General features: G+C 44.6%; 1 protein-coding gene across 2 annotated transcripts in view; it reads left to right on the forward strand.

The window, feature by feature from the left end:
• Positions 1 to 13,081, forward strand: part of LOC139407287 (ATPase family AAA domain containing 2B) — a 154,225-nt gene that overhangs the window by 127,901 nt on the left and 13,243 nt on the right. For both annotated transcript variants that reach the window (XM_071150930.1, XM_071150931.1), the window contains exon 26: positions 616 to 743. In XM_071150930.1, the coding sequence (XP_071007031.1) occupies positions 616 to 743 (128 nt within the window). The remainder of the gene's footprint in view (positions 1 to 615; positions 744 to 13,081) is intronic.

The following is a 13,081-nucleotide window of genomic DNA, read 5'->3' on the forward strand; positions in this document are numbered from 1 at the left end:
TGGCTCTTTTCTCCTTCTCACATTTTGTCTTTGGCCTTGGACCGTTTGCCATTGATTTAGTGGCATGTAGTGTCTGGGACAAGTGTGAGTTTGTGTGTGTGCGGTGTCTGGGACAAGTGTAAGTTTGTGTGTGCGGTGTCTGGGACAAGTGTGAGTTTGTGTGTGTGCGGTGTCTGGGACAAGTGTGAGTTTGTGTGTGTGCGGTGTCTGGGACAAGCCAATAGGCCTGTCTGTGTGTGCGTGTGTGATAAGCCAATATGCCTGTGTGTGTGATTAACGACTCAGGACTGTGGATTGGAAGCCCTGAGCTACTGGGTGATTTGGGAGGCCTGGAGTATTAGTGGTGGCTGGATCCTACAGACAGTGTATTACCACTCAGGCTGGTAAACTAGAAGCCAGCAGATCACAGGCTGTGTATGTAGCGGGCCAGCTATTCTTGTTCTCTTTGGTTGTCAGGCCTTTGCTTCAATTCAAACAAGCCCTGGTTTGTGAATAGGCTTTGTCATATGGTATGTTCTCCTAACCTACCTGGTTAATGATGGTATATAAACAATTATAGGTCAAAGGTGATTGTAGGTGGGCTGCCGTTTACCTGTTCTCTCTTTCTGTTTCAAGGCGTGTCCAAGGGAAGGAAGAGTCAATCAGAGCAGTCGAAGGGTTCGGCTGACATGACAGAGGAAGAGTCTCCACAGATCCCTCCCACTCCACCACCTCCACTAATGGTCGATCACCAGCGACTCACAGTAAGTGTTGTGTGGCCATGTTCTGTCTCATGCTGATGAGAGGGGAGTTGGGGGATTGAGGAGGGGAGGCGTAGAGGACAACATGGGGATTGAAGGAAGGAGAGAGGGTGATTGGGAGGTGGAGGATGGGGGACTCAATCATGGGAGACTGGCCCCTAATCCTCCCCAGGATTCAAGCCTCTCTGGGGCTGCTGGTGTCACTCTTTCCCTTCTCAGATGGATGCTCCTGATTTCTTAGACTAATATCGTCTCCTCTCGGAGAACCCAGTCTGCCCTCACTCTCTCTCTGTGTGTTCTACGAGACACACTTTAAATCCCTGTCATCCCAGAGAGGACCGATCCAATTTAAGTGGCAGACAGCAGTGCATCTCTGATTCAACTCCGCGTCTTCACTCAATCAACAGGTGTTGTTTCTTCCATACCGCCATTTCAAGAACGCAGACAGGACATGACTCAAACATGAGGCATTCTGCGCTTTCTACTCTCCAGCTACCCGCTCCGGCAAGTTGGTCTCCGAATTGATTGACAGGATAGGAAAGTGAATATGGGCAGCGGTTTCCAGACACTTTACACAGTCATGCTTATGTTCCACCTAATTCCCTGTGTGTAAATTGGGGCAGTGCTCTTTTTTTACTCCTTTGGCTCTCTTCTCTCTACCGACCGACCAAACGGCCCTGGTAAGAACAGGAAGAAGCAGCATGGTTGTAGTCTAATTGGTGTAAAATAAGTGCTCTCCATCCCTGTGGTTTCTCTTCCTCCATGCCTATATCCCACTGTGACATCACCCACATCCCCTGCTATCAAAGCGTTATCTCCCCTTGGTTACCCTTGCCCCAGGGGGTAACGGAGATTGAGGGTTGCGCGGTTTACACCTTGCCTCTTCCGTCGCTCGTCAGTGGCGTCTCAAGTGATTGACGGGTCTGATCCTTCCGTCTGGTCAAAGGTGGGTCGTGTTTGACCGATGCTCCCAATTAAAAAAATAACATTAAAAAAATCGGAATAAAAATAGGGTGCGCCACAGTCGCGGGTGGAACCGTGGGAACGCTCCCTCCCAGACTGCGCTAATCTGGAGGCTTATTTGTTAGGCCATGGAAAAAGAGGAGATATCTTTAAGACAGATTGTGAAAAGAGGGCACTGTGTATAATTGCTTTTTCATCCACCCGGCTTACGGAACAAATTGAATTTCCGGTGAGCGGGGTGAGAGTCTACGTTTGAGGCTGATATCGCCACAGTGGTCGGGTAGGGCTGGCTCGCTGCCTGATACGTATTAGGAGGGGAGTGGTGTGCCACGTTCTGTTCCTCCTCTCTACTTCTCTTTCATTTATATTAATTAATTGGAGGTCTCATTACTTCTGACATTTAACTTGGATGGCAGGGCCCCTGAAATCCCTTTTGGAATTAAGCAAAACCTGGACTCTGCTAGTTCCTTCAGTCACACAGGTTCTACTAGGCAGATGGTTGTCACCAGCAGTGTTCTTCAGCCCTGCTCCTTGAAAGCTACATGGTTTGCATGCTTTTGTTACAGCCCAGCACCAACACACCTGATTCTACTAATTAGCCTACTTATTGGTGGTTAGTTGAATCTGGATGTTAATGCTGAGCTGGAAGAAGGGGGGGGGGGGGGGTCGATACAGTTGCATATCGCAACATTATTTTGGGATGATATCGATATTTGATTGCAAGTACAAAATCTAACATACTTATTAGCTAGAGATAGTCGGCTATACCCGAGACAACTCCATTTTTTGTCCTATAGCTTATTCTCCATCTTCTTGGAGAATTCCCAGCCCTTGAAAATGTGCACATCCCCAGGACCAGGTTGAAGAAACTAATGAAGCACTTTTGTTGTGCGTTACTCCCAGACCCCCTCTGTTTCATGAATAATCAGCCACACTGACAGACAGAACCTTTTCATAAGTGCCAGGGCTCCAGGCAGCGACCGTTTATTTGCATTTTGCAACCCTTTGACTTGGCTGTGCGACCAAATCATGAGCTGGTGCCACCATTTGAAAAAGTTGGTGACAGCAGTGCCACCAGGGGAAAACGTTTGTCTTGAGCACTGAGTGACCTAGATTACAGCAGAATTATCATCTATTAGGGAATCAAATCTCATCCCATTATTTATATCCACCTCCCCAAAGAACACGCAGGCTTCGCTACAAGAGCAGGCAGGGCAATTTTCCTTAATGTGTTACGCAGCTGCATATATAGGCTGTCACACTGAAGAGTCTCCCCTGATGCCTAACTATTACAGCATGTCAAGATTTCCCATTTCAGAGCTGTCCGTCCACAGAAGTAGCCCCATTGTCAGTTTGTCGTCTCTGCCCATTTCCAACACTAATAACAGCAGAGAGAGCGAGAGAGAACGCCTGCTAGGGGAAGAAAACTGCTTAATGGCCGGTGCCAGGAGCGAAGCGTTTTGATTGTCAATAAGAAATAAATAACTTTGAGTGCTTGCTTCCTTTTCATTTTTATTCATCGCCGTTGATGTTCTTGACAGCGTGGTCATTTGCATGTGATAACAGCTTTCCATTTGGAGGACTGGCGTTTTGAAAGGGCTTTCATCCACGTCAGGATCCAGCTACATCAGCACATCAGGAAAACACAACACATGCGTGCGCTTACACACACACACACACACACACACCCAAAAAGAAAGCCGTCATTCACTCCTCATGTCCAAAACTACTCTCTGTGAGTGACTAGCACACACACTGCACCTAGTCCTGTTTTTCCCCCTCTCTAATGCACATTGTCAAAAGCCTTTCTCTGAGAAAGGGTGTTGAGTGGCATAATGCGTTCATTTATGTCCAAGCTGTCAGGTTGGCTCTAACTGTCTGAGGCTGTTTGCTTTTGCTTTTGACAAAATACTGAAGATGGAAGGAGAGGAGTGAAGAGAGTGAGTGGAAGAAGACGGGAAAGAAACCGAGGAGGTAGAAAAGGAGTAGAGGGAGAAAAGCACAAGGGGAGAATAGATTGGAGTCCAATGTTTTCAGATAACAGCAAGCTATAGACACTACAGAGGGGTTAATTGCTGACCTCATCCACTTGTAAGTTTGTTATTGTGGCTTTAAGAACTGAGAACAACTCCAGCAATCAGTCTCTCGCTCGCTCACACACTCAAGTATACTCTCAATATTGCACAGGAGTCACTGGAGTAACTCCGTTTCTCTGGACCCCTGCAAGGTCCCCTCCACTCCGAAAATAAAATGTAATGTGTCACCCAGACAGCCACTCTCAAAGTATTGACTACCGATCGCTGTCCATGGTGCTGAAATTGTGATGTCTATGAAGCTGCATGCCTAATGATGATAGGCTTTCTGTGGTGCCAGGGCTGGTACAGTGACTTCAGAAAACATTCATACCCCTTGACTTATTCCACATTTAGTTGTTACAGCCTTAATTCAAAATCGATTATATATATATATTTTTTATCTACATACAATACCCCATAATGACAAAGTGAAACATGTTTTTAGGAATTTTTGCAAATTTATTGAAAATTAAATACAGAAATATCTAATTTACGTAAGTATTCACAGCCCTGAGTTAATGCTTTGTAGAAGCACTTTTGGCAATGATTACAGCTGAGAGTGTTTCTGGATAAGTCTCTAAGAGCTTTCCACACCTGGATTATGCAACATTTGCGCATTATTCTTTTCAAAGTTCTTCAAGCTCTATGAGTTGGTTGTTAATCATTGCTAGACCACCATTTTCAGGTCTTGTCATAGATTTTTCAAGTAGATTGAAGTCAAAACTTTAACTACTCAGGAACTTTGCCACTCAGGAACACAGACACAGCATGGGTTCAAACTTTAGATCCCAGTTCCCACATGTAAATATTAAAATTCATTTTATCAAACAAAACTATGCTACATTTGATCTCTGGGACCTTCAGGATGACAAATCAGAGCAAGATTACTGAATGCAAGTACATTATTTACCTTCAGAGGTGAATGTTATAAACCAGTTGCCGTGATAAGTGTTTTGTTGTGCACTCTCCTCAAACAATAGCATGGTATTTTATCACTGTAATAATAGCTACTGTAAATTGGACACTGCGGTTATATTTACATTAATTTAAGCTCTCTGCCCATATAAGACATGTCTATTTCCCGAAAGTTGGCGGTTGTTTACGCCATTCCAGTCACATTAGCGTCCGTTAGCAACAACCGTCCCGGTTTAGGAACACCGATCCCGTAGAGGTTTTAACACCTTCACCATGCTGAAAGGGATATTCAATGTCTGCTTTTTAAATGTATTTCTACCCATCTACCAATTTGTTGCACTTTGCGAGGCATTGGAAAACCTCCCTGGTCTTTGGGTTTGAAATTCTCTGCTTGACTGAGGGACCTTTAAAATGATCTGTATGTGTGGGGTACAGAGATGAGGTAGTTATTAAAATGATCTGTATGTGTGGGGTACAGAGATGAGGTAGTTATTAAAATGATCTGTATGTGTGGGGTACAGAGATGAGGTAGTTATTAAAATGATCTGTATGTGTGGGGTACAGAGATGAGGTAGTTATTAAAATGATCTGTATGTGTGGGGTACAGAGATGAGGTAGTTATTAAAATGATCTGTATGTGTGGGGTACAGAGATGAGGTAGTTATTAAAATGATCTGTATGTGTGGGGTACAGAGATGAGGTAGTTATTAAAATGATCTGTATGTGTGGGGTACAGAGATGAGGTAGTTATTAAAAAATTCTGTTGGACTATTATTGCACACATGTCCATGCAACTTATTATGTGACTTGTTAAGCACATGTTTTACTCCTGAAGTTATTTAGGCTTGCTGTGTAAAAGGGGTTGAATACTTATTGACTGAAGATATTTCAGCTTTTCATTTGTAAAAAAACTTATGGGATATTGTGTGTAGGCCAGTTAAACAAAATCTAAATGGAATCAATTTTAAGGCTGTAACACAACAGAATTTGGAAAAATAGTTTGCTTTAGCTAATGAATACATGTTTATTGGTAGGCCAATTTGGTTGTAATTTTCTCATGTTAAGCCTAACATTTCACCAAGCTATACACGATGTCGCTATGCTGCCATTTTTAGACTGCTGGCTGGTGGCAATAATGTCATTACTTATTCATTCATTCAAGTTGGAAATTATTATTTTATTATTAATTTTTTGATGCAGCAGCATACTAATCAGCTAGTTTAGAATACACAACTGTCCTGTGGGCTATAGGCTACCTGACCCTGCATGACATGAGCCATCTCTCGCTCTCTCCCAGCTTGGATAGAAGTTGTTGTGCATCAAACCAGTCTATTAATGCCAAGTAATAACCAGTCCAACCTCAAAACACTAGCTTACTAGGGATCGTTTCATTATGCAGCCTACTATTATGCAGCCTACTCTACCATATCACCGGATTCCTGCAACCCGCCTCACCCAATGTGGTACGGATCTGTTATTTTTATTCCTTATAACTGGAACTTCCATCAGGAGCTAGCCAGTTAACTAGCTACTAGTCTTTGTTAGCCACGGCTAGCGGTCCTTGCCCTTTTCCCTTGCATCAGCCAGCCTTAGCTTGGACAATCACCTGCCAGTCTGCACAGCGCGATATCAACCCAGAGCATATCGGACTGCTTCTCTACCATATCACCGGATTCCTGCCGCTCTGGATCATTACACCGGAACATTACTCCGGATCATCGCAGCTAGCTAGCTGCAAATGAGTGGCTACTGTTAGCTAACTCCTCTGTTCCGAAGCAAGCACCAGCTAGCCTCGAGCTAGGCATGTATACCAGCTAATTCTAGGGCTACAATACCTCCTTTGCCAATTGGCCTGGACCCTTTATTGTCGACACAGAGCCCCGCCAATCAATCACGACTGGACTGCTGACGTGATCTCAACAGGCTATTCTGTTACGATATCGCTGAAGAGCCATCTACTAGCCCCGGCCCGCTAGCTTTCCTGAACACTGTGTCCCCTGCCCGCCTAGCATAGTAGTGACTATTGAACAGAACCCTGACTCCCCTATTGCTGCTCTTTTGACCCTATGATCACTCAGCTACACAGCTGATGCCCTTGGACTATTTCAATAACACGGTACCTCTTTATTTTTTACCTGTCATCCCAGCCTTAAACTCAGGTCCTGTGTGTACCTAACTGACCTGCTCTGCCCATTAATCTCCATTTACCCGTTGTTGTCTTAGCTCTCCTGATCAACACCTGTGACTGCTTTATGCCTCTCTCTGTCAATATGCCTTGTCTACTGTTGTCTTGGCTAGTTCTTATTGTTTTATTTCACTGTAGATCCCTCAGTCCCGCTCAAAATGCCCTAGATAGCTAATTCGTTCCACCCCACACACATGCCGAGACCTCACCTAGATTAACTGATGCCTCCAGAGACGAAACCTCTCTCATCGTCACCCAACACATAGGTTTACCTCCACTGTACTCACATCCTACCATACCCTTGTCTGTACATTATGCCTTGAACCTTTTCTACCACTCCCAGAAACCTGCTCCTTTTATTATCTGTCCCCAACGCACTAGACAACCAGTTATTTTAGCCTTTAGCCGTACCCTTATCCTACTTCTCCTCTATTCCTCTTCTATTCCTCTGGTGATGTAGAGGTTAACTCAGGCCCCCAGTAATACACCTATTCCCCAGGCGCTCTCATTTGTTGACTTCTGTAACCGTAAAAGCCTTGGTTTCATGCATGTTAACATCAGAAGCCTCCTCCCAAAGTCCCCCCCCCCCCCCCTGCTTTAGCACACTCCGCTAATCCTGATGTCCTAGGCGTGTCTGAATCCTGGCTTAGGAAGGCAACCAACTACAACATTTTCCACCAAGACAGAACTGCCAAAGGGGGTGGAGTTGCAATCTACTGCAGAGACAGCAGAGTTCTGTCATGCTATCCAGGTCTGTGCCCAAACAGTTCGAGCTTCAACTTTTAAAAATCCACCTTTCCAGAAATAAGTCTCTCACTGTTGCTGCTTGTTAAAGACCCCCCTCAGCCCCCAGCTGTGCCCTGGACACCATATGTGAATTAATCGCCCTCCATTTATCTTCAGAGTTTGTACTGTTAGGTGACCACAACTGGGATATGCTTAACACCCCGGCCGTCCTACAATCTAAGCTAGATGCCCTGAATCTCACACAAATTATCATGGAACCTACTAACCCTTAATCCGTAAACACGGGCACCCTCATACATATCATCCTTACCAACCTGCCCTCTAAATACGCCTCAACCAGGATCTCAGCGATCACTGCCTCATTGCCTGCGTCCGTAGTGGGTCTGCGGTCAAACGACCACCCCTCATCACTGTCAAATGCTCCCTAAAACACTTCAGCGAGCAGGCCTTTCTAATCGACCTGGCCCGGGTATCCTGGAAGGATATTGACCTCATTCCGTCAGTAGAGGGTGTTTGGTTATTCTTTAAAAGAGCTTTCCTCATCATCTTAAATAAGCATGCCCCATTCATTTTTTTTTAACCAGGAACATATATAGTCCTTGGTTCACTCCAGACCTGACTGCCCTTGACCAGCACAAAAACATCCTGTGGCGTACTGCATTCGCATCGAATAGCCCCCGCGATATGCAACTTTTCAGGGAAGTTAGGAACTAATATACACAGGCAGTTAGGAAAGCAAAGTCTAGCTTTTTCAAACAGAAATTTGCATCCTGTATCCTCCAAAAAGTTCTGGGACACTGTAAAGTCCATGGAGAATAAGAACACCAGCTGCCCACTGCTGGCTGAGGCTAGGAAAGACTGTCACTACTGATAAATCCACGATAGAGAATTTCAAGGAGCATTTTTCTATGGCTGGCCATGCTTTCCACCTGGCTACCCCTACCCCGGTCAACAGCTCTGCACCCCCCACAGCAACTTGCCAAAGTACCTTCTCCGCTATGCAATCTGGTTTTCGAGCTGGTCATGGTTGCACCTCAGCCATGCTCAAGGTCCTAAACGATATCATAACCGCCATAGATAAAAGATAATACTGTGCAGCCATATTCATTGACCTGGCCAAGGCTTTCGACTCTTGTCAATCACCACATTCTTATCGGCAGACGCAACAGCCTTGGTTTCTCAAATGACTGCCTTGCCTGGTTCACCAACTACTTCTCAGAGTTCAGTGTGTCAAATCGGAGGGCCTGTTGTTCGGACCTCTGGCAGTCTCTATGGGGGTGCCACTGGGTTTAATTCTCGGGCCGACTCTTTTCTCTGTATATATCATATACTCTTATACTCTTGCTGCTGGTGATTCTCTGATCCACCTCTATGCAGACAACACCATTCTGTATACATCTGTCCGTTCTTTGGACACTGTTAATAACAAACTTCTAGATGAGCTTCAATGCCATACAACTCTCCTTCCATGGCCTCCAACTGAATGCATGCTCTTCAACCGATCTTTGCCCTCACCTGCCCGCCCATCACTACTCTAGACGGGTCTGACTTAGGTATTTGTAGATATCCACATATTCTATGTGTCTGGTTAGACTGTAAACTCTCATTCCTGACTCATATCAAGCATCTCCAATCCAAAATTAATTCTAGAATCGGCTTCCTATTTCGCAAAGAAGCATTCTTCACTCATGCTGCCAAACATACCCTCGTAAAACTGTCTATCCTACCGATCTTAGACTTAGGCGATGTCATTTACAAAAAAGTCTCCAACACTCTACTCAGCAAACTGGATGCAGTCTATCACAGTGCCATCCGTTTTGTCACCAAAGTTCCATATACTACCCACCACTGCGACCTGCATGTTCTCGTTGGCTGGCCCTCACTTCATATTCGTTGCCAAACCCACTGGCTCCAGGTCATCTAAGTCTTTGCTAGGTAAAGCCTCGCCTTATCTCAGCTCACTGGTCACCATAGCAGCACCCACCCGCAGCACGCGCTCCAGCAGGTATATTTCCCTGGTCACCCCCGATGCCAACTCCTCCTTTGGCCCGCCTTTCCTTCCAGTTCTCTGCTGGAACGAATTGCAAAAATCACATCTCCCTCACTAACTTTAAGTAAGCATCAGCTGTCCGAGCAGCTTACAGATCATTGCACCTGTACACAGCCCATCTGTAAATAGCCCACAGCCCATCTGTAAATAGCCCACCCAACTATCTCATCCCCATATTGTTATTTATTTGCTCCTTTGCACCCCAGTATCTCTACTTGCACATGCATCTTCTACTCATCTATCACTCCAGTGTTTAATTGCGAAATTGTAATTATTTCGCCACTATGGCCTATTTATTGCCTTACCTCCCTAATATTACTTAATTTGCACACACTGTATATAGACGTTTATATTGTGTTATTGACTGTACGTTTGTTTATTCCATGTGTAACTCTCTGTTGTATGTGTCGAACTGCTTTGCTTTATCTTGGCTAGGTCGCAGTTGTAAATTATAACTTGTTCTCAACTGTCCTACCTGGTTAAATAAAGATTAAATGAAATAAAATAAATACATCTAAGTACAGTGGGGCAAAAAGTATTTAGTCAGCCACCAATTGTGCAAGTTCTCCCACTTAAAAAGATGAGGCCTGTAATTGTCATCATAGGTACACTTCAACTATGACAGACAAAATGAGAAAAAAAATCCAGAAAATCACATTGTAGGATTTTTAATTTATTTATTTGCAAATTATGTTGGAAAATAAGTATTTGGTCACCTACAAACAAGCAAGATTTCTGGCTCTCACAGACCTGTAACATCTTTAAGAGGCTCCTCTGTCCTCTATTTGTTACCTGTATTAATGGCACCTGTTTGAACTTGTTATCAGTATAAAAGACACCTGTCCACAACCTCAAACAGTCACACTCCAAACTCCACTATGGCCAAGACCAAAGAGCTGTTAAAGGACACCAGAAACAAAATTGTAGACCTGCACCAGGCTGGGAAGACTGAATCTGCAATAGGTAGGCAGCTTGGTTTGAAGAAATCAACTGTGGGAGCAATTATTAAGAAATGGAAGTGTGGTTCTGGGATTTTTGCTCACCGTTCTTGTGATCATTTTGACCCCACTGGGTGAGATCTTGCGTGGAGCCCCAGATCGAGGGAGATTATCAGTGGTCTTGTATGTCTTCCATTTCTTAATAAACGCTCCCACCGTTGATTTCTTCAAACCAAGCTGTGAATGACCTGCAGAGAGCTGGGACCAAAGTAACAAAGCCTACCATCAGTAACACACTACGCCGCCAGGGACTCAAATCCTGCAGTGCCAGACGTGCTCCCTTGCTTAAGCCAGTACATGTCCAGGCCCGTCTGAAGTTTGCTATAGAGCATTTGGATGATCCAGAAGAAGATTTGGAGAATGTCATATGGTCAGATGAAACCAAAATAGAACTTTTTGGTTAAAAAAAAACTTGTCGTGTTTGGAGGACAAAGAATGCTGAGTTGCATCCAAAGAACACCATACCTACTGTGAAGCATGGGGGTGGAAACATCATGCTTTGGGGCTGTTTTTCTGCAAAGGGACCAGGACGACTGATCCGTGTAAAGGAAAGAATGAATGGGGCCATGTATCGTGAGATTTTGAGTGAAAACCTCCTTCCATCAGCAAGGGCATTGAAGATGAAACGTGGCTGGGTCTTTCAGCGTGACAATGATCCCAAACACACCGCCCGGGCAACAAAGGAGTGGATTCATAAGAAGCATTTCAAGGTCCTGGAGTGGCCTAGCCAGTCTCCAGATCTCAACCCCATAGAAAATCTTTGCAGGGAGTTGAAAGTCCGTGTTGCCCAGCAACAGCCCCAAAACATCACTGCTCTAGAGGAGATCTGCATGGAGGAATGGGCCAAAATACCAGCAACAGTGTGTGAAAACGTTTGACCTCTGTCATTGCCAACAAAGGGTATATAAAGTATTGCGATAAACTTTTGTTATTGACCAAATACTTATTTTCCACCATATTTAGCAAATAAATTCATAAAAAATCCTACAATTTTTTTCTCATTTTGTCTGTCATAGTTGAAGTGTACCTATGATGAAAATTACAGGCCTCTCATCTTTTTAAGTAGGAGAACTTGCACAATTGGTGGCTGACTACGCTGTGTACTACTCCCTTCACAGAACGGCGCAAACTGGCTCTAACCAGAATAGAAAGAGTGGGAGGCCCTGGTGCACAACGGAGCAAGAAGACCAGTACATTAGAGTGTCTAGTTTGAGAAACAGACGCCTCAAGTCCTCAACTGGCAAAGTAGTACCCGCAAAACACCAGTCTCAACATCAACAGTGAAGAGGTGACTCCGGGATGCTGGCCTTCTAGGCAGAGTTCCTCTGTCCAGTGTCTGTTCTTTTGCCCATCTTAATCTTTTATTTTTATTGGCCAGTCTGAGAAATGGCTTTTTCTTTGCAACTCTGCCTAGAAGGCCACTATCCCAGAGTCGCCACTTCACTGTTGACATTGAGACTGATGTTTTGCGGGTTCTATTTAATGAAGCTGCCAGTTGAGGATATTTTTTTATGTCTGTGTGCAGTTTGAAGGAAGTTACTGACTAGTGCTTGTAAACCTACCTCTAACTTCCTTCAAACTGCACACAGAGACATAAAAATAGTATCCATGAATTCATCTGACCCCGGGGAAGTAGATAACGGGCCTTATTGCGAAAATCCTGTACTGTCGTGTTAATAACATCCCAGGTGATGGATACGGTGGAGCATCCATTTATTCTCTCGCGCCTCCTATCTGTCTGCCTCTAACGCTCCCTCTTTGCCTTTCTTGGTCTGCCTTTCTCTCGCTCTCCCTCTGCCTCTCTCTCTGCCTCGCTCGCTTTCTGGATTTTTTTTCTTCTCATTTTGTCCGTCATAGTTGCTCGCTCGCTCTCGCTCTCTGCCTCCCCCTGTACTTAATTCCCAGTGCTAGAGCAGCGGTGTGTTTTCTAGCAGCCTTAATACACAGCCCACCTAACACTACAGCTGTTAACTCCACCGGTGATCAACACTGGCGCACAATCCCCATTACACCATGACCTGCTGGAGACCGGCACAACCAGATAGCTGTATTAAGTGTGACACTTCAACTATGACGGTCAAAATGAGAAAAAAAATCCTGAAAATCACATTGTAGGATTTGTAATGAATTTATTTGCAAATTATGGTGGAAAATAAGTATTTGGTCAATAACAAAAGTTTATCTCAATACTTTGTTATATACCCTTTGTTGGCAATGACAGAGGTCAAACGTTTTCTGTAAGTCTTCACACACTGTTGCTGGTATTTTGGCCCATTCCTCCATGCAGATCTCCTCTAGAGCAGTGATGTTTTGGGGCTGTTGCTGGCCAACACTGACTTTCAACTCCCTCGAAAGATTTTCTATGTGGTTGAGATCTGGAGACTGGCTAGGCCACTCCAGGACCTTGA

Source organism: Oncorhynchus clarkii, chromosome 4 (assembly GCF_045791955.1).
Source record: "Oncorhynchus clarkii lewisi isolate Uvic-CL-2024 chromosome 4, UVic_Ocla_1.0, whole genome shotgun sequence".
Taxonomy (NCBI): domain Eukaryota; kingdom Metazoa; phylum Chordata; class Actinopteri; order Salmoniformes; family Salmonidae; genus Oncorhynchus; species Oncorhynchus clarkii.